The sequence below is a fragment of the Haliaeetus albicilla genome, chromosome 22 (assembly GCF_947461875.1).
Source record: "Haliaeetus albicilla chromosome 22, bHalAlb1.1, whole genome shotgun sequence".
NCBI classification, from domain to species: Eukaryota; Metazoa; Chordata; class Aves; order Accipitriformes; family Accipitridae; genus Haliaeetus; species Haliaeetus albicilla.
The window spans coordinates 8,257,657-8,276,157 of record NC_091504.1 but is presented as its reverse complement, the minus strand read 5'-3'; the positions used below and the strand labels follow the sequence as shown (position 1 = coordinate 8,276,157).

The 18,501-nt window shown below is 42.1% G+C and overlaps 1 protein-coding gene across 5 annotated transcripts in view; it reads left to right on the top strand.

The window, feature by feature from the left end:
• The window catches only part of SEC14L5 (SEC14 like lipid binding 5), a 40,486-nt gene extending 25,110 nt beyond the window's left edge, over positions 1–15,376 (top strand). For all 5 annotated transcript variants that reach the window (XM_069809614.1, XM_069809619.1, XM_069809615.1 and 2 more), the window contains 10 exons: positions 1,751–1,863; positions 6,710–6,899; positions 7,241–7,329; positions 7,868–7,938; positions 8,558–8,729; positions 9,413–9,547; positions 9,951–10,088; positions 10,915–11,160; positions 11,571–11,749; positions 12,881–15,376. In XM_069809614.1, coding sequence (XP_069665715.1) covers positions 1,751–1,863; positions 6,710–6,899; positions 7,241–7,329; positions 7,868–7,938; positions 8,558–8,729; positions 9,413–9,547; positions 9,951–10,088; positions 10,915–11,160; positions 11,571–11,749; positions 12,881–12,986 — 1,439 coding nt within the window. In that variant the 3' untranslated portion in view covers positions 12,987–15,376. The remainder of the gene's footprint in view (positions 1–1,750; positions 1,864–6,709; positions 6,900–7,240; positions 7,330–7,867; positions 7,939–8,557; positions 8,730–9,412; positions 9,548–9,950; positions 10,089–10,914; positions 11,161–11,570; positions 11,750–12,880) is intronic.
• Positions 15,377–18,501: the final 3,125 nt, after the last annotated feature.

Below are 18,501 nucleotides of genomic sequence, written 5' to 3'. Positions count from 1 at the left end.
GCAGTAGCAGCTGCTGGTAATCTAAATGCCTTGAGTAGCACTGACTAATGAGTTTATTTTTATTTTTTTGGCATGAGGTTTTTCTTTTGGGTTGTGAGTGGGGAGGAGGGAAAGTTATTTTCTTTCTTCAAGAAAAATGCAAACATAAACAATGGAACTTTTTTCCCCAAAACTGAAAAGCCAAGAAAAACTATGCAGGCAGTATGTTTTTGTTTGAGCTTAGAAAAACGCTTGGTTTTGGTCTGACCCTTAAGGTATTTTATACCTTAAATTGGAGAAACTTAAAGGTATCTTGAGTATGCTATGATTGAATTATAATGAAGTATTTTGGCTGTTTCAAAATTAATGTTCTTGGGGATTGGTTTGGATGTTCTTTGCATCTATATCGGCCAAGACAAACTTGCAGAATGTTGCCTAACGCATTTCTTGCACAAAATGCCTGAACTGGACTTTATCTTTGTGTTGATCTGATGATATCTTCTAGACTAAATAAAATTCTTTTCTGACAAAAAGAAATAGGGGGGCCTTTTAATTTAGACCTGTGGTATTAGAAATAGGAGTTGTCATTCCTCAGAAGGAAAGACAGCATTTGTTTTGCTGAGTGTAACTAGGGCAGAAGCTTGGAATTCAGAACTATCAATGGTTCTGGTCTCACCAGACCTTCTCTGGTAGCTTCTCTGTATTGGAATCCATCTGGAAAAAGGATTGAAATCCACAGAGCAGCTAACTATAAGAAAAGTTCATGTACTTTGAGACTAAACTTAATCTAAGAGTGGCAGACCCCATCTAGCAGAAGAGGAGAGTAACTCTTATTTTTCTGCTTATATTCATGTTTAGGAAGTGATTAGCTTCCCTGGGACTGTTCCCCAGCTTGCTAGCTCTGTGGATTTGGTGGGGGCGTAGTACTTACAGAAATTATATTTGCTATTATCAGTCAGCAACAGCATATCCTGTGGGTGTCCAGGCCCTATTCTGTAGTTAGTGGTATGTGCTGGAAAAAAAAAATCCTGCCTGATGAAGATCTAGCTCAGAGGTGGTCCTCCCAGCCCTCCTTCTCATGTGCCTGCATGCCTCCAGCACAGCTACTGGCCTGTGCTGCTCCCCTTTGGGTACCACGTTCTCCTTGCTGGCATCTGCACATACCAGCCTCAGATGGCACATCTGCTTCTATCTCTGAATGCTGGCAGTCTCAAACCCCTTGTCCTTTGTCTCTGATCTGGAGGGACCTTGAGCTGCTGGCATGCACAGAACTTTTCCTCATGCCAAAAATCTCCCTTGCTGTCAGAAATGGTAGTGTTACTCTCCCTGTCTCTCTGGTGTCTGTAAGCAGAATAACATTTCAGTTTTCAGCTAGATGCTTTTTTAGCCTCTTGTCATTGGAATTGTGTGTGAGATCTTTAGGACACCAGGGGATTTAAGTGCTCAGGTCTTGGAGTGGTTAATGACATGAGTGCCAGAGCTCATGATATTTCTTTTAAAGCTGCTGCTGGAGCATTTCAGGGTTGAGTGAAATATTAGTGTTCTAAGAGATAGGTGGAATGATCTAGCTTTGATACCTTATGTGCTGTCTGTGTCCTCATGCCCTCATCACCATGAGAATATCACTTACTTTCCTCGGACAGCTAAAATTAGGGCTTCTGTGCTCTTCCAGTGTAAATCATAAGTAACCTGATGTGTAGAAATAACTGCACATCTCCTTTCTGGCTATGCCAAGTGTCCTCTGAATTGTTCTTTTTTTTTTTTTTTTCAGCTGACAAACTGGATGCTGATTACATTGAGCGGTATCTGGGCCAACTGACTCCAATGCAAGAGAGTTGTTTGATCCGTCTTCGCCAGTGGCTTCAAGAAACGCACAAAGGCAAGGTGGGTAGGTGAGGCAGAGAGTACCCCTTTGTAAACCTGAACACAGTTGTTCTCATAGCTTGTGTGCCTTCAACCCTCCAATAAAACTCAGGATCACAGACAATTTGTGTGTTGAGACTCACCTGTTTTGGCAAGGTTAGGTAAAAGGCCAGACATGGAGAATGGCCTGTGTGATCTTGCAGCAGGATCCAATGGTATCACAGACTGCACCTGCATTGCCCAGTTCAGTGCTGCCAGTATTAAAAAGGCCACTCTGTTGTCCCCAAGCATAGAGCCTTTGCTGTGTATTGAGAGTAGGCATTGACAAGGGCTTGGTTGCCCAGACTGGCCTGTCTGGAAGGGTTGTGCTTCCCAAAAGCTGTAGGGTGGGGTGGGAGAAATGGTTAGCTGCACTGGTGGTGCAGCCCATGTCTCTGGACAATGCTGCTCAGCAGAGAGGCATTTGGTAGCGCTAGCTCTCAGCTGCTGATGTGAAGTAGCTATGCTGTGTGTGTTACATCAGGCAGGTTGTGTAAGCTTGTACGGCTAAGGGCTGAATCCTTCTGAGGAGAATTCATTCTGTTCTTGTTTTTATCTCCTTTATCTAAATGTACTATTTCAAAACCACATAGGATTCAGGAAGTAGAGACAGCCTCACCTTGTGGTGTGAGGTACATTGTGTAAGTCTCTAGAGCTGAGGACACTAGATTAGGGGAAGTACAGCTGGGATTGGCCAGCTAGTATAGAAATATTTTTCCCTGAAAAGCAGCATGGGTGCTATGGGCTTAGATGTATCTTTGCTCTGCTGTAATGTTCAGCAGCTGCTTGGCCTTCTCCTGGTTGAAGGGGAGTCTCTATATCAGGTCAAGAGGGTAAGGGGTATGTGGCTGAGAAGATCTAGGGCAGCTTGGATGCCTTAAGAGGGATCTAACTCAAGATTTCCTGATGGAGAGAGGTTGGGTGGGAAGGAAGGACTGACCAAGGATAGCAATAGACAGAATAATTGGGTGGGCTGAGTAGATAGAGTGCTTAGGAAGAGAGGAAAATAGGAGAAACATGGTTGGAGCAAGTGATCCCCCTTGAAAACAGAGTATAGCTAGATAAGGTTTTGATAGTAATAGCTTCCTGGCTTAAAAGGTAACTGCTCAGTCAGTCATACAGAATGGGTTGGGAGGTACTCTGCATTGATGAGCTTTGGAAGATTTTAAATTTCTTTTGTTGTTGTTGTTTTTTTTTTTTTCTTTTAACTGGCCTTTCCAAAAGAGGCTACTGTTTGCAGGGAGCTTTGCCAGTACTTTCTGCATGCCTTGCTGTATCTTTCTCAGAGTTGAGAGAGCATGTCTCATCTGAGTATAAGAAGTTTAAATGTGATTTATAAAGCCCTGTTTTTTCTTGGAAAAGCTAATATGTGTCACCCATGTAGAAATAAAATGTTAACAAAGATTTACTGCTATAGTTCTGTTGTTATTGAACTTGTGAAGAAGTCCCTTTCTGTGTGAGCATGTGCTTGGGTTTTATTGGTACTGATGAATGTGGATGGAGAAACAGTTACCAGAAAACCGCAGGCTGAAGAGAACAGTATGTGTTGAGGTACTGTGTGAAAGTCTCCCAGCAGCTGATAAGCTCCAGAAACTAACAACACTGTTGAATCTGTAAGAGCTGATAAATTCAGAACACCAAGCATTTGCCAAATCTGTCCAAGGCCACTGGTATACAGTAGCATCAACAACAAGTTGTATAACTTGGACCATGTCCAAGAGTATGGTGGTTGCTAGATGCAGGTAGAGACTACAGGAATATATATAGACCCAATGGAACAAAGGACCCCTTGAAGGACTGTCTGAACACCTACCTGCAAGCTGTTATCATGTCACTGATGCTCTGCCTCTAAGTAAACAACTGGGGCTGGCCTCCTAACTAACCAGGTAACTGTGTGTGAGAGTGAACTGTGTGAATAGTTACCTGCTGATAACAGCTTAACTAATAAAATGGGCTCTACTAAATATTGGTTGTGATCTATGTCTCCCCTTATTCAGCTTCCTGTCAGATAAAAGGTACTTGACAACAAGCAGGTGCAAAACAAAGGGCAGAGATCAATCCCCATGCATAGTTATGCTCTGAAATATAGGATGTGAGGCTTTTCAGGTCTACGGTGACCTGTCCAGTAAAACAGTGTGGACTCCTGTGTGGTAGGAGATATCTCAGCTATTGGGTATCCAGCTGAAAACAAGCCCTAGATGAGAGTAAGACAGTGAGACTTTATCCATGCATGTGATCTGCAAGGATCTTGGTTTCAGGTGAAAGAAGCACAATCTAAACATTAGCCTGTTTTGTTCTATGGGTTGTTTTTTTTCCATCCCTCCTAGTCAGAGGCTGGGGAATGGAAGCTGAAGAAGGTAGAAGTGACAGCACATGAGCAAAAAGTGAAACAACTGCCTCTTGGGATGCTTGGAGCTCTGTGAGTGTGTGCAATCCCTTGTTCTTCCTGACAGCTGCTTGCTGTGTAGGTACCTTGGCAAGGTACAGCTGATTGCTGAGTGCTTTTAGTGACAGCTGGGAGCTGTCTTGTGCCTTTTGTGTAGGCTTTGTGAGCTCTGTTCCCTATGTAGTCTTGAACAAGTAGGAAGGATGGTGCTGGCTATTGAAACTTTATTCTAAACCCCCTTACTACTCCCCTGTTTGCTTCTCTTGATTGCCTGTCAGAATAATACGAAATCAGGAACTTATCCTACATGACTTGTTTTCTCTGGAGAGGCTGTTACCTTGCTGTGACAATCTGCTCTTTTAATTCGGAGCAGGGATGTCCTTATTCCTTTGTCAAAAAATATTTGTAGATGTCCTGTTTCTTGGAAAATGTCCTTTCTTATTTTTGTCCTCTTCCTCCTATTTCACTATCCATTCCCTATTCCTTTCAAAGCAGACATTATCTTTTAGAATCACAGTTATTATCCTTTAAAAAGCTGAGTAGTTGAAGAAACAAACTTCAAATGGTGTTAAAATTGCAGATACTTAAAGCTAGTAGTCAATGGCTCTGTACCATGTAGAAGAGTACACATAGGTTCACTAGTAAATGGAAAGCCAGGCTGAAATGAAAACTTCGTTTTCTTGCATATGGAGTTACTGCTTTGATTGGACAAAGATGAGAGACTAATTCCACTGTGGAATAAGTCCCCTCAGAGCTTCCTGCCTTTGGTCCAAACAGCAGTGCTGAATTTGCCTCTTACCTGAAGCTATGTACAGTAAGTATAGGTTTGAAAGGTTACAAAACCTTCTAACAGCCATCCCCTCTCCTGGGACTTACAGGAGATTGAGGGGCTTTTGTAGTTGTTTGTGGTTTTTGTCTGTTGTCTTGTGAATAACAGCTTCCTCTGAGCAGCAGAAATGCAAATGTAAATCATCTGATGAAAACTGCTGTCTTTAATCTTGCTATGATGCAGAAAGTTTTGGTGGCATTCTTCTAAATACATCTGAGATCCTATTTGGGAAGGCTGCCCTTTTCCTTTCTATGATATACAAATGCAGTGTTTGTAGTGTTAGAATATGCTGAACAGTGTTAATCTCCCATCTTCTCTTCAGGTGCTTTTAGGCTTGGCTTTAGGCTGCCTGAACTGTACCCCTTTCTTTAGGTGGAATCAATTCTTAATATTTCTTGCAGTTTCATACCAGCTTGTGAAACTGAGATTGCTCCCAGCCTGACACTGCTGGCTGCTTTGCTTTCTTCCCTGCTTTCTGTTTTCGTGAGCATGTCAATGAACAAACAAAAGAGCTTTGACTCCTGAACACATGCTTTTTTTGTATTACAGCAGGGCTCAGATTGCTTGCATTGTGCTAAGCACAGTACAGATATTCTGGAGGAGACTATCCCTGCTTGACAGAACTTGAAATTTTAGTGGAAACTTGATGTAGCGAATGAGGTCAAATGCTTTTGGGGAAGTTGAAGTGAAGGGACTGAGAATTCATCAGCATATGCAGCTATAATCCAGTTGGTTTTGCAACTGACAGGCTTTTAGTCAAATTTGGCACTTCTGTGGAATCTATTAGGTTTATTGTTAATTCTTGCTGCTTAATATTACTGGCAAATTTTCTTTGATTTCTGCCCCCCCCCCCCGAAGGAAACATGGGAGATTGGGAAGGAGGTTGGAATAAGCCATTCTACAGACTTGGTTTAGGAATGTTTTTGTGCCTGTGATGCTAGAATTACTGATAGAAAGTGTTGGGAGGAGTGATACAGAGAGGAGGGTATATTGTAGTTTTGGTTGACCTGTTTGTTTTGGCAAGAATTAATATGATGTGATGGGGCAGGGAAGCCTGTGGAAGAACACAAAAGCTTTTCTGTTGAAACAACACCAGGGAAGCATGGTCAACAGCAAAACAGAAGAGGTGCCTGCATAAGAGCTGGCATTGGTGCTAGTGGGTAGTCATTTGAACACTGTACAGTCATGATCCCCTTCCAAACAGTGCATGCTTAACTTGGTTAATATGTTACCTATGGATGCTTTCCATCCTTTGCTAATTTGCCCTATGCGGGGAGGTAAGCTTGCAGTTCTCTTGCTTTCATACAGTATTTCGTTTGTCCTTGTGGATAGCTAGCTGAGGGAAACTTTTGCCAGCCCAGAGTGTGCTGGAGCTTCTGGCAACCAGATCAGTGAAAGACTTCTCACAGGCTGTGAACTGGTCGCTTGTGCTCTTCGCGCCATCTGCTGCATTCAGCTGGATTAGTTAAGGAGGGAGGGAGAAGGAATGTAGGTTTAATATTTGTTATCTTAGTTTTAAGAGATGATAAAAATGGTGCATGCTCTGCAGGCTTTATGGAACAGTGGTACAGGTAACGTACCAGTCTTGATCCTTGGACTTTCTCTCGTCTCAGATTCCCAAAGACGAACATATCCTTCGATTTCTGCGGGCTCGTGACTTCAACATTGACAAAGCTCGAGAAATGCTCTGTCAGTCATTGTCTTGGCGAAAGCAGTACCAGGTGGATTATATCCTACAGTCATGGAGGCCCCCAGCCCTCTTAGATGAATACTACACTGGAGGATGGCATTATCAAGACAAAGGTTAGAAGCTGCCCCTTACATTGACACTACAGCAGTTTGAATTATAGGACCTCATAAGTAACCTGGGATTTTTGGAGAAAGTTGTATTAATGCTTTAAACATTAACAAAGCAGTTCAATGCCTGTAAATAGCCACTCTGTTTTGCTGTAGTTTTGTTATTTTCTCTGCACAGATCAGGCAGACTAGAGCTAGTACAAAGCAGCATCTCTTTGATAAGGTTGCCTTTAGATATGATATTTATACCTTTCAAATATTTAATATGGCTTTTATAAAAGGTACTAGAGTGATAGCCTGGGAGACTAGAGTACTTCCCTCTTTCAACCCTTATGTTTGTTTTGAAGATGGACGACCACTCTACATCCTTCGTCTCGGCCAGATGGACACAAAAGGTTTGGTGAAAGCTCTGGGAGAGGAATCGCTGCTGCGACATGTAAGTTGTACTTTCATTTCTCCCCTGAGAAACTCTATTTCCCTTGGGGTGTTTAGAAGCCTTGATATAGTGCAGCTGGAATCTACCTGCCTGACACAAGTAATTCCTGTGTTTTGTGGCTGGCAACTCAAAGGTGACTTAGTGACTTTGGCACAGCATAGCTTCTCTGTTTTCCTGCAGAGACAGAAGTGAAACTTTTATAATGGTATGAATGGGCCAGAAGGATGTTTTCTGATAATTTGCAGTTTAGCTGTAGGCTTTCCATGGTCCTTTTGTGCAGCTCTGCTAATAACATTTGATCTTGAGACTCTTATATTTCATCTTAAATTTTTCAATATCTGTACCTTGTATGATGAGCAAAACTTTTCAGTAGAGAAGCCTTTTTTTAATGTATGCTCTTATTCTCTGTTTCGCACGCTGCAAGTTCTCAAACTGGTATACTTCTGGGTTCTGTATTTTTTGAAATAAGATCTCTGGGCTATCCTGGTTTCTCGGTCATACTCAGGCTAATCCTAGTCTGTACTGTGTTTGATTCCAGGTTCTGTCAATTAATGAGGAAGGACAAAAGAGATGTGAGGAAAATACCAACATCTTTGGCCGCCCCATCACGTTAGTATAGTTAGTTTTCTTGTATCCTTACAGAGTTTGAACTGACATGATGAGAAGAATGCTCATGTGAAGGTTTTAGATTATGTTCTTAGGGTTAAACGGCAGACAGCAGTGTGTCTGTTATGTATGGGCTATTCCTGGGCTTGGGGTTATATAGGGGACTTGAATGCAGATAAATTCTACAGCTTCATATGAGATCAAGTATTGGTCCTTCCTTATGTTTTTTTCTGTTCCCCTTCTGTTAAATGTAATCTTGCTATCTTACTGATTTTAATCCAGATCCATGAAATTCTCTTTTTTTTATACAAGACATTGTATAAATTGCCAGATTCTGCTTTCATTTAAAATGTATTTTTTAATTATTTTTAGCGACAGGCCTGCATACCTTCACCCTCTTCCGCACTGACAGCATATGTTCTTGCCTTTGGAGTTGGGTGTCTGGATTCAGTCTGCTGCCTGAGTGGAAATCTACTTTTTATTGGAACTACTAGTCTCCCTTTGTTGGCTTCACTAGATCCTGTACAGGCTATGGTGTTACTGAAATATTCTGTGGATCATAAATGAGCAGCCACTGTGCAATGAAGGTTCTTACAGATCTTTTTCTGCATGTTTATTTTAGATCCTGGACATGTCTGGTAGACTTGGAAGGGCTGAATATGCGGCATCTCTGGAGGCCTGGAGTAAAGGCCCTGCTTCGGATAATTGAGGTTGTAGAGGACAACTACCCTGAAACTCTGGGGAGACTATTGATAGTGCGAGCACCCAGGGTTTTTCCTGTGCTCTGGACTCTGGTGGGTGAAACCCGGACTCAGGATCATAAGCACTTGTGTGCGTACAAATAGCTAAATCATGCAGTCAGTGTAAGTTCTGCTTATTTAAAGAGTTAGGGAGGAAAAAGCTTCCAGGTATCTTGTGACTGAACTCCTGAAGAGACCACAGCGTTGCTACAGAGCCAGCCATAGCATGCCTGCACCTCATTTGATTCTAGTGGCTATCATCCACCAGGGCAGGACAGGATGTTGGACCTAAACTGCAAATCCTTATGTAGCAGTGGTAGCCCAAACTTGGTGGGTTTTCATGTTGATGGGAAGAGACAAGTATTTTTTAATCTCATGCTGGAGGACACTGAAGAGAAGAGTAATAAATATGGTTCTGCCTGGTGTCTGCTGACTGTTCTAGGAATGCGAGAACATGCTTGTTAAATTCCTCATGAGGCTTATGTGGTGCGATGATTACAAACTTATTTCACATACAGTAGAGAATGGTTGTGAGACAATATAGTACACTTCCCATTTGTTACCACTTTCTTTGGGGAAGTGGCTCGGAGTTGTGAAGCTCTGCACAACTACTGGTCTGCATTCCTGCTGATGAGGCCTTCTGGTCTAGAGCCTGAAGCATCTGTGTAAGATAGTATAAACATTGTCTCTAACTTCACTCTGTGACAGTAGTGTCTTCTGTCCGCTTTTTATTTCAGGTCAGTCCCTTTATCAATGAGAACACAAGGCAGAAATTCCTCATTTACAGTGGGAATAACTATCAGGGTCCAGGAGGGCTGGTAGACTATGTGGACAAAGATGTGATCCCAGACTTCCTGGGAGGAGACTGCATGGTGAGTTTTCCTTCCTGTTGTGCAGGTGGAATCTGCAATGTGCAAGCTCCATTGATTCCCTCCTTCTCAACACTCTGGCCTTCCACTCCCTTCTGAAAGTTGTTTAAACCTCTGTTCTGGCTGGGATACCCTTAGGCTGAGCACAGTGCAGTTAATTTTGCATAGGAGACTTTACCCTGAAGTGGTGACGCTGCACTGGAAAAGGGGGTTAGAGGTCAGCTCTCTAAATAGAGCTTAGATAAACTATTGTAGTTCAAGTAAACTTAGTCCCACTGTGAAACCTTATACCAGCTGAGGGTATCATCCCCTGTGTCTGACAGTTGGCGAGTGTTCATACAGATGACTTGATATATTACCATTAGATTAGTACGAACCCTCATACTTGTTTGTCTGACTCTTCCAGTGTACGGTCCCAGAAGGTGGGCTTGTTCCTAAGTCACTTTATCAAACAGAAGAAGAGCCAGAGAACTCGGATCACATCCGGTTATGGACAGAAACTATCTATCATTCTGCGAGTGTCCTCAAAGGAGCTCCACATGAGGTACAGACCAGAACCTCATAAGGCTGAAGGAGGTGCTGAACTGATATCAGTGGTGTGTTCCTTCTGTTAAGGCTGACTAGAACAATGAAGGGCTCCCAAAGTGTGAGCATGAGATGGTTCAGCAGCAACGTGCCTTTCTTGGGAAGGCTAATGCTAGTGAACAGCTAGAAGAGTGGAAGTTAAGAACAGCCATTTGAGAAACAGTGTCGCTTATCTCTACTATGGCATAATCTTCTGCAAGATACAGTCTCTTCCTCCTCCTTCTTGAGGAAATAAAACTCCCTCAGTTTCCCTTCTGATAGTACAGCTTCCATTCCCAGTGGCTTAGCTAGGACAGTAATGGTGGTGATATAAGAAGGTATGTACTGGGAACATCCTGATGGGGGTCATCAGAAAACAGAATGTTCAAAACCAGAGCACTTAAGTGTCAAAACAGTCCACTAGCTTCACTGATGATGAGTAACTCTGATCTGGCCTCCTTAAGACTCCTTAAAAAGCAGCAGTGCCTTTTGGAGGCCGTAGCTGCTCAGAAGGTGCTCTTTGCTTTGTCCCAGATGCTTTGCTTCAGTTCCATTGAGGTTTTCCTAGAACAAGTAAATGATTTACAATCTGATACAGGGGAGAGATGGGGTAAAAATGCCTGAGGAGATGTACTGTGGCAGAAGACTGGCAATGGGAATCAGTCTATATCCTCCTTAGGAATCAAGACCAATAGCTTAACTGAAGGATTGTAAAGAAAAGCATGTTTGCAGACTGGGAAGGAATATGCTGGCTGTCATCTGAAGACTTGACTCTTTGCACCGTGCTTGTTCTGTTCCCTTCTTAGATAGTTGTGGAGATTCTGGAAGGGGAATCTGTCATCACCTGGGACTTTGACATTCTGAAGGGAGATGTGGTGTTCAGCCTCTTTCACTCCAAACGTGCTCCTGAAACAAGTCATAAAGAAGCCACATTACCAAGTACCTCTGCTGCTGGGGACAATATGCAACTAATTGATAAGACGTGGGTCCTTGGGGTGGATTACAGCCGTATGGAATCTCCACTGGTTTGCCGGGAAGGAGAGAGCATCCAGGTCTGATGTGTTTGGGTCCTGGCAGGGATCTTATAGTCCTAGCAAACTCCAAAACGGTCTGGTGCTGGGGCGGTGAAGGAATCGATGGCATGGGAAATCATGTATTGCTTGGAAATGGTGGTTGTGGTCATCATTCTCTGGATTCCCTGTGAAAGTGGTTGCTATTGCAGTCCTAATTTAGACTGAGCCATTGGAAAGAGATTCAATAATCCATGATAAAAAGCTAATTGAAAGTAATGTTTATTTTTTTTACTAGCATTACAGGGGTGTGGCTCAGGCAAGTAAAATAAGCGAATGGTGTATGGTCCCCAAAGTAGTCAGCTCAATAGTTTCTTTTGACTTTGCCAAGTCATTCATCTTTTTTTTTTAAGATGCCTGGTAGTCACTTGATGGCACTCTTTCTCTCCCAGGGATCTCATGTGACTCGCTGGCCTGGCTTTTACATTCTCCAGTGGAAAATGCATGGCCCTCTGCCCTGTTCTGGCACTAGCCTCCCTCGGGTGGATGATGTTCTTGCCTCTCTGCAAGTTTCCAGTCACAAGTGCAAGCTTATATACTACTATGAGGTGCTTGCATCCAAAGACTTCAGGTAAGAGATTTACTGGGGGGGGCGTTTACTGTACGATTTGCAATAGAGATGCCAAATGAGAGGACTGAGTGCGAGTTAAACATACAGATACCAATGACCTCTGCAGGGTGTGCATTTCATTGGTGAGAAGTTAGACGGACATGAACTTGGTGGCATTTTGCACCAAGAATCTCCTTTAGTGTTGTAGGTAATAAGGCACCCCTTGGACCAGTGCTTCAGTTTTTGCTTAGAGCTACCTGAAGAGGGGGAGGTTTTTCACTGAGGAGTTTTGTGATCTTAGTTGGGAACATTTTGAGAAGTTACTTTTGGAGTAACTTAACAAATATCAGCTGGGCTATGTCATGCATATTTTGTTTGGCACTTGAGAAGGATGTCAGTCATGATTTTGAGAGTGCTTTCTGAATAGGTGAATACATCAACCTTGGGAGGATTTGCCTAGCCTCCTTTAATGCTAAAGGTACTTTTCAAATTACCAGTAATTTGAATTCTTTGCAAGTACTTGACCTTTTGCTAGGAGCTGGAGGAAGTGTTAGGGAGAACAGACTTGCAGATGAGCAGGTGGTGACCTTGAGAATGTGACCTGGCCAGATCCTGTGGAATCAGAGCAGCAGCAAATTCCTCACTCCAGTCATTCAAACCTGTTCCTTGTTGCTCTACCTACATAGAATGTGTCAGGAACAGTAGGCAGTCACAGCTACAGTGAACCTATTCTGCTTTTGGCAGAAGGAGCTCGAAGACCATGGCTGGACACGCTGAAGTTGGGACTGTCATGCTTAGCAGGCTGGAGTTCTCGGGTTAGCAGTGGCATTGCATTTGCTGAGCTATGCTGCATTTGGAATGCTCTTGAGTTTTCCTTTCTGCTCAGGGGCAGTGAATGCAGCCCCACAGAGGCTTCAGCTGTGTCCCACTCCCAGAATAACTGCAAGAAACAAGGTATGATACCTGTAACTAGGAAAAAAGATATCTCTGACAAATTAGTTTTTCATCATGATGCAGAGATTCTTAGAGATCAAGTTGAAAATGATGGGACAAAAAATAAAGTACTTTTGTAAGTGTTATAGAAAGTAAGCTGATCTGTCAGATCCATTAATAGCTGCCTTCCTAACATATATCTGTTTTGTCCCATCTCAGGGGATCCATGTCAAGCCTGGAATCTTGCAACAGCGGCTTTTCCCAGCTGAGTGGAGCCACGACATCTTCCAGCCAGTCCCAGAGCAGCTCCCATCTTTCCAGATAGCCAAGGCTACAGCAGCAAGGAAAAATCGCTCGGGGCTTCCTGACCCCCCCCCCAGAGCTGCTCTGTGCACCAAACCAAAGAGCCTCCAGGGGCTGAGCCTTGAGGTAGTCGTTCGTGTGACCACAGGTAGCAGCCATTTGAACACAGAGCGGCCTCTGGGAGCTACTTTAAATGTGAAAACTTGGAATACAAATGACAGATTTAGAAATTTTATATCAGATGCCTACTTCTCAGTAGGCTTTTCAACAAATTGTGCTTTTTGGATGAATGTCAGTTTGCATGAATCCATGTATTACTCAACTTTAAAGGGCTCTTTCCAATCAGTCCTTTTCCTAGGTGTGGTAGAGGAGACTCATGTTGCCTTATCTGTTTGATCTGTAGGACTAGATTATTCATGTGTAGCAAAACTAATCTAGTTTTCTGGGTGCCCAGGGTACCAGTTACACATCAGAAAGTAAAGTGGGCATTTCAGGGGCAGGAACTTGAAGCAAACTGTAAATACCTTTATACAGATAGGATGTTTCAGAAATCAGTTCCAGGTCAAACCTAAAACCTCTTCCTATCTGACAGGATGCTATTAGGAAATGTGTTGGATTTTTTTAACCCGCTGAGACACAAAAGTCAAAATGGTTTTCTAGAAAGCGCAGGCAGAGAGTCTGCCTCCAGTAAGCAGCATCTTTCTTAAAGATAGACTATTGTTCCTTTTTCCTCAGGTTTACAAGCAATAATGAGTAGATCTGACCCATCTCATCAAAGTGGATGGGAACTGAATCAAATTATAAAGGGCTAAGAAAAGCAATATTTTATTTCCTGAAGGCACAAAATTTTATGGCAGTATTATAGAACTCGCTTCTTTAAAACAAGAACTAACTTGAAGAGAAAACTTAAAAAAAAAAAGCATGTATGTATTTAAGCACTTGCTGAAAAGTATTTATTCAAATACTAGCTTATTTTAAATTAATTTTTAACTTATTTATAATTTCAGAAATGACTATTTATTAAATCCAGTCACCTTTTTTAATGGGATGAACTTTGTTTTAGAAAGGAGTAACTGATTGTCTTCAATCCCAAGAAATCTTTCTACTTAGGTTCTAATCTTTGTGTTTGCTGGGTGTTCTTGTGTAAAGGGCTGTATCATACATAGCATTTGGGGTAAGGGCTGTGTGTCTTTTCCTGCAAGGTGAGGTTATAGTCCAATGCTTTTTGGACTCAAGGGATGTTTCTTAGGATTAAGAAGCAAGGATTCTGTTTAGGAGTTATAAGAAGATGGTGCATCTTCAGAACACACCAAAAATACCCTATTTGTCCATGATCTCCACTGATTATTCCACAGAGTAGATGTGTAGCAAAGGTACTAGTGATCCATTTATCAGGTTGGGTAGCAAAGTTATACGTGTTCTTGTCTAGGTGGCAACAAAATGAGAATAGATGTCTGATACTCAATTGCCCTTGGGCAGTAGTTGCAGCTGGCAGACACACAGGACTTGTGATGTGGACAGATGTCTGCTTTTGGATCCAGCTGTGCTGTGTGAAGACCTCATCCCCACCAGCTGGAGGTTACCTCTGCACAGATCTGCTGCCTACAGAAGGGTATTGCAAGGATACTGCCCCTGCAGTTGTTCAGGTTATCCCAGCCAAGTAGCTCATGTCATGTAATGTGGTGAATGTGGTCTATAATGACTGAGTTTCCAGTTCCCCAGCTGGGGAGCAGCACAGACAGTTCTGGGCTTGGGGCAAGGGAAAGCACAGCTGGTGGTGGAAGTGTGGCTTCTTCCTCCAGCACAGCAATCCATGTATCCATGGCCATGCTTCTCAGTAAAGACTTGGGGTTTCTTTCCCTCGCACCAAGTTTTTACTAAGGTTGATGGAATCTGTGCAGCTGAGAACTACAGGTGTGTCAAGTAGTTCCTTCTAACCCTGCTTTTTTAATTACTGGTTTTGAAGTACCAGGCATTGACAAAGGAGAAGAGAGCCCCAGTATTTGGAACAATGGGAGATGAAGAACTTGATGTGCTTATGTAAGATGCTTGTTTGGTTTTTTTTTTTAAAGGATTGGAGCCAGGGAAATTACTCTCCCACCTTGCAGCTCTCACTGTGAGAGCAGAACAGGTAACTTAGTTATGCAGGCCCCAGGAAAGTTCTGATTTCAGAGAATTCTGCAGTTGTTCTGTGGACTTTACCATTTCTCCCAGATGAATGAAACTTCTGTCTCTGGCATGTCAGCATAATTGGAGTCTGATAGAGAGGGAGAAGTACTACCTTTGCTCTGGAAAATCAAGAGTTCCAGAATTAAAAGTGCATGTGTGTATCACTTATGTAAAATCCTTTACCCCTAATTAATTCTGATGCTATTTAACAAACATATATATATATATATATAAAAACTTATACCTGTTTCTTTTCTGAGTTAAGAAAAGGTGGCCTGTCCACCTATGTCAAGGCTGGTAATTAATGTCCAAATTAGAAAAAATTAGATGACATGTCCAATTTAAAAAAATTAATGTCCAATTTAGAAGAATAGATGACATGTCATGAATCGGTCCCATACATCCCCACATACTATCATTTATATTCAAAAAAGGTCTTTCCAATTAATTACCCCAGGGGGCTAGCACTAACCCTAATTGTCATGAAGGAGTTAGTTTTACCCTCAGTGTAAGATAGAAAAGATAAAGACTTTATTGAAAAGTTCATTAAGCAATAGAATTACAATTGCTACTACAATCATACATTAAGATCTTACGGTAGTTCATGTTTGACTTGCAAATATATGCACAATATCTACTGAAGTAAATAATGCCCTATTTGATAAACAACATGCAGCCTTTTCTTGTCAGTAACTAGAGAGTCCTAAAGCTGTTAGTACTTTGTAATTGCCTTGATACCATTTTCCACATGCTCCCAAAGGAGATCTCTTAATAATCTTATCAAATTCAAGAATTGATGAATGCTCTCCAAGGTGATGATATTTTCTTACTTTCTCTGCCACTGCATCCACCAGTGATGTTGGTTTACTCTCATATCTAATTGTAATATCTACAGCTAAGGCCTGATTTCCCTTAACAAATACTAAATCAGGTTTATATAATTGATTTTGTTCATGTTTTAACAATGGCTTTTGAAATACCATTCAATCTTTCTTTTTAGCTTCCTGCGCCAGTATTTCACATAGTTGTTTATGTCTCTTTATCCTGGCATCTTGTACCACGGGACAGTATCCAATGATATGTGAACAGGTTTCATTCTCTGCTTGACAATGCCAACATGATTTAATTTGGGACTCTTGTCTTCCTCTTGCCAAAAATTCTTTTGTAGGGTAGACGTTTGCTCTCAGCTGTAAAGCTGTGATGAGTTTTCTATGGGGAATGCCTTTGTAATATTCAATCCAGTTGTTGCTGATTTTATCCTTCTCAAAGTTGGAAACCCCCTGGCCCTGGAAGAGCAGCTAGGTCCAATTCACAAATTCTTGGTTTTGCCAGTAACGAGGTTTTGGAAAGATAGTTTTTGGAGCAGGTATCTCCCATTCTGAAGGTGGTTCTTCATTGCCCAACTCCTCTGATATCACCATAACTGCCCTTGGGTCCCAGACGATGGAATTTTATCCTTATCTCTTCCAGCTGTAATCCATAGCCTTTCAAATTCTCTCTCAATTCCCTCTTGTCTCACAGTTGCTCTTGTTGCTTCATCCAAAGATTGAGCAGTTCTGTGCAGTCTTCAGGTTTGTACACTAGGGATCAATCCCAAGAGTCTGGTAATACCTAGGCCTGCATCCTGAGTACTGGAATATGGGATGGCATCACAGGTACTTGCCGGTAGATGTAACCATTCCTTGACAGCCGTTCAAATTGTCAGGTCAGGTGTTTCCAGGTACGTTACTTTTACATCAGCATGGTCTGCTAGGTAGATCAATCATGGGATAGTATATCCCTTTGAGATGTCCACCTTCTGAAATGGTTTCAAAGAGGACTTTCCATTGTAACCAATCCTTTATTTTCTCTGGTAGTTCTGTTTTTGATATTCCAGTCCGTGGGTCTATGCATAGGCCCAAGTACTTTTCAGAGCTACCAGGCTCAATTGTGTTGAGGGGGCTGCCATTAATTAGCCATGGAGGACAGTCACTGATCATATATGAGTCTCCAGTAGGTTGGATGTAGAAACCATGGCATTTTTCCCCCTGTGTCTTGAGACCTGTTAGATTGCAAAAGACCTCTAAAATTTTGATATTCTTTTGCGTGCTGTCCCATGATCCACTCAGCAGCACTAGGTCATCTGCAAAAGCCATGGTTGTTACATGCTTTGAGCAGTGTTGGAATCCATTTCCCTCTTCCTCAGATTTACACAGTAAGAGGTCCACAGATAAGGTAAATTAATTCTGATGCTAATTAACAAAGTGTTACTGAGGCTCACACAGTCAAATCCAACAGGTGTTAAAACTCAGATTTATTATTCAGTAAAAAGTTAGTTAGAACTCTGATAACATTTGTGAACCACAGGTTCAGTGACGTAAGGGGAATCGGTACTACACAGCTGACTTAAGAATTCTTAAGATTTAAAATGATGACTCAAGATGCACATATCACTCACCTAAAAGATGAGGGCTCTCAACCTGCAGGAGTTACCTAGGGCAGTGTCCCAACCCAAGGGGGAGTCCCCAACTGCAGACCTGCTGCTCTGAGGAGAACTGATTCAAAATGCCCTCTGGCAGGACCCTGTTTATACCCTTGTTGAATCTGACCTGTGGTCATTTTACTCCCTATTGGCCAAAAGGTCAACACCTCAATGTACCTGGCATATCTCAATTGGTCAGTTTCAGGTCAATTTTCAACCTGCTGCCTCTAGGGTTTGGGGTTTTTTTCCTCTCCCTGCCTGGAGAAGTTTTGTTTCCTGTTGGGGTGGGGTGGGGTGTGTACCTGCCACACAAACACATATAAATTATACATGTTTCTTTTCCAAGTTAAGTAAAGGTGGCCTGTCCACCTATGTCAAAATCGGTAATGATATTCCAAATTAGTAAAATGTTGACATTTCCAATTGATCTTTTGTCCAAATTTAGAGTAAGTGATGTGACATGACCACAAGTTCCTTATTACTCTCCCAACCTTTCCAGTGCCAAGGTTGATCCTTCCAAGATTTTACCCAGGGACTTCCCTATCTCTAAACATTGTGAGTCAAGTTAGCAATACCTCTGATGATGTAGCAGGCAGGGTAGGGGTAACTTTATTAAAGAAATAAATGGCAATACAGCAAAACAGCAATACAGCGGAATGATAACAATCAAATACTTAAGTTCTTACAGTAGTTCTCGATTGACTTGCAAAAATATATATAAAATCAACAGACGTAAATAATGCTTTCTTTGATATAGAACATGCATCTTTTCTTGCCGGGAACTTGAGATTCCCAATGCTTTTAACACTTTGTAATTGCCAGAATACCATTTTCCTTGCACACCCACAGGGAATCCCTTAAATTTAGTATTTTTGGCATTCGTTAGTTCTTGAATTTGGTCTTTAAG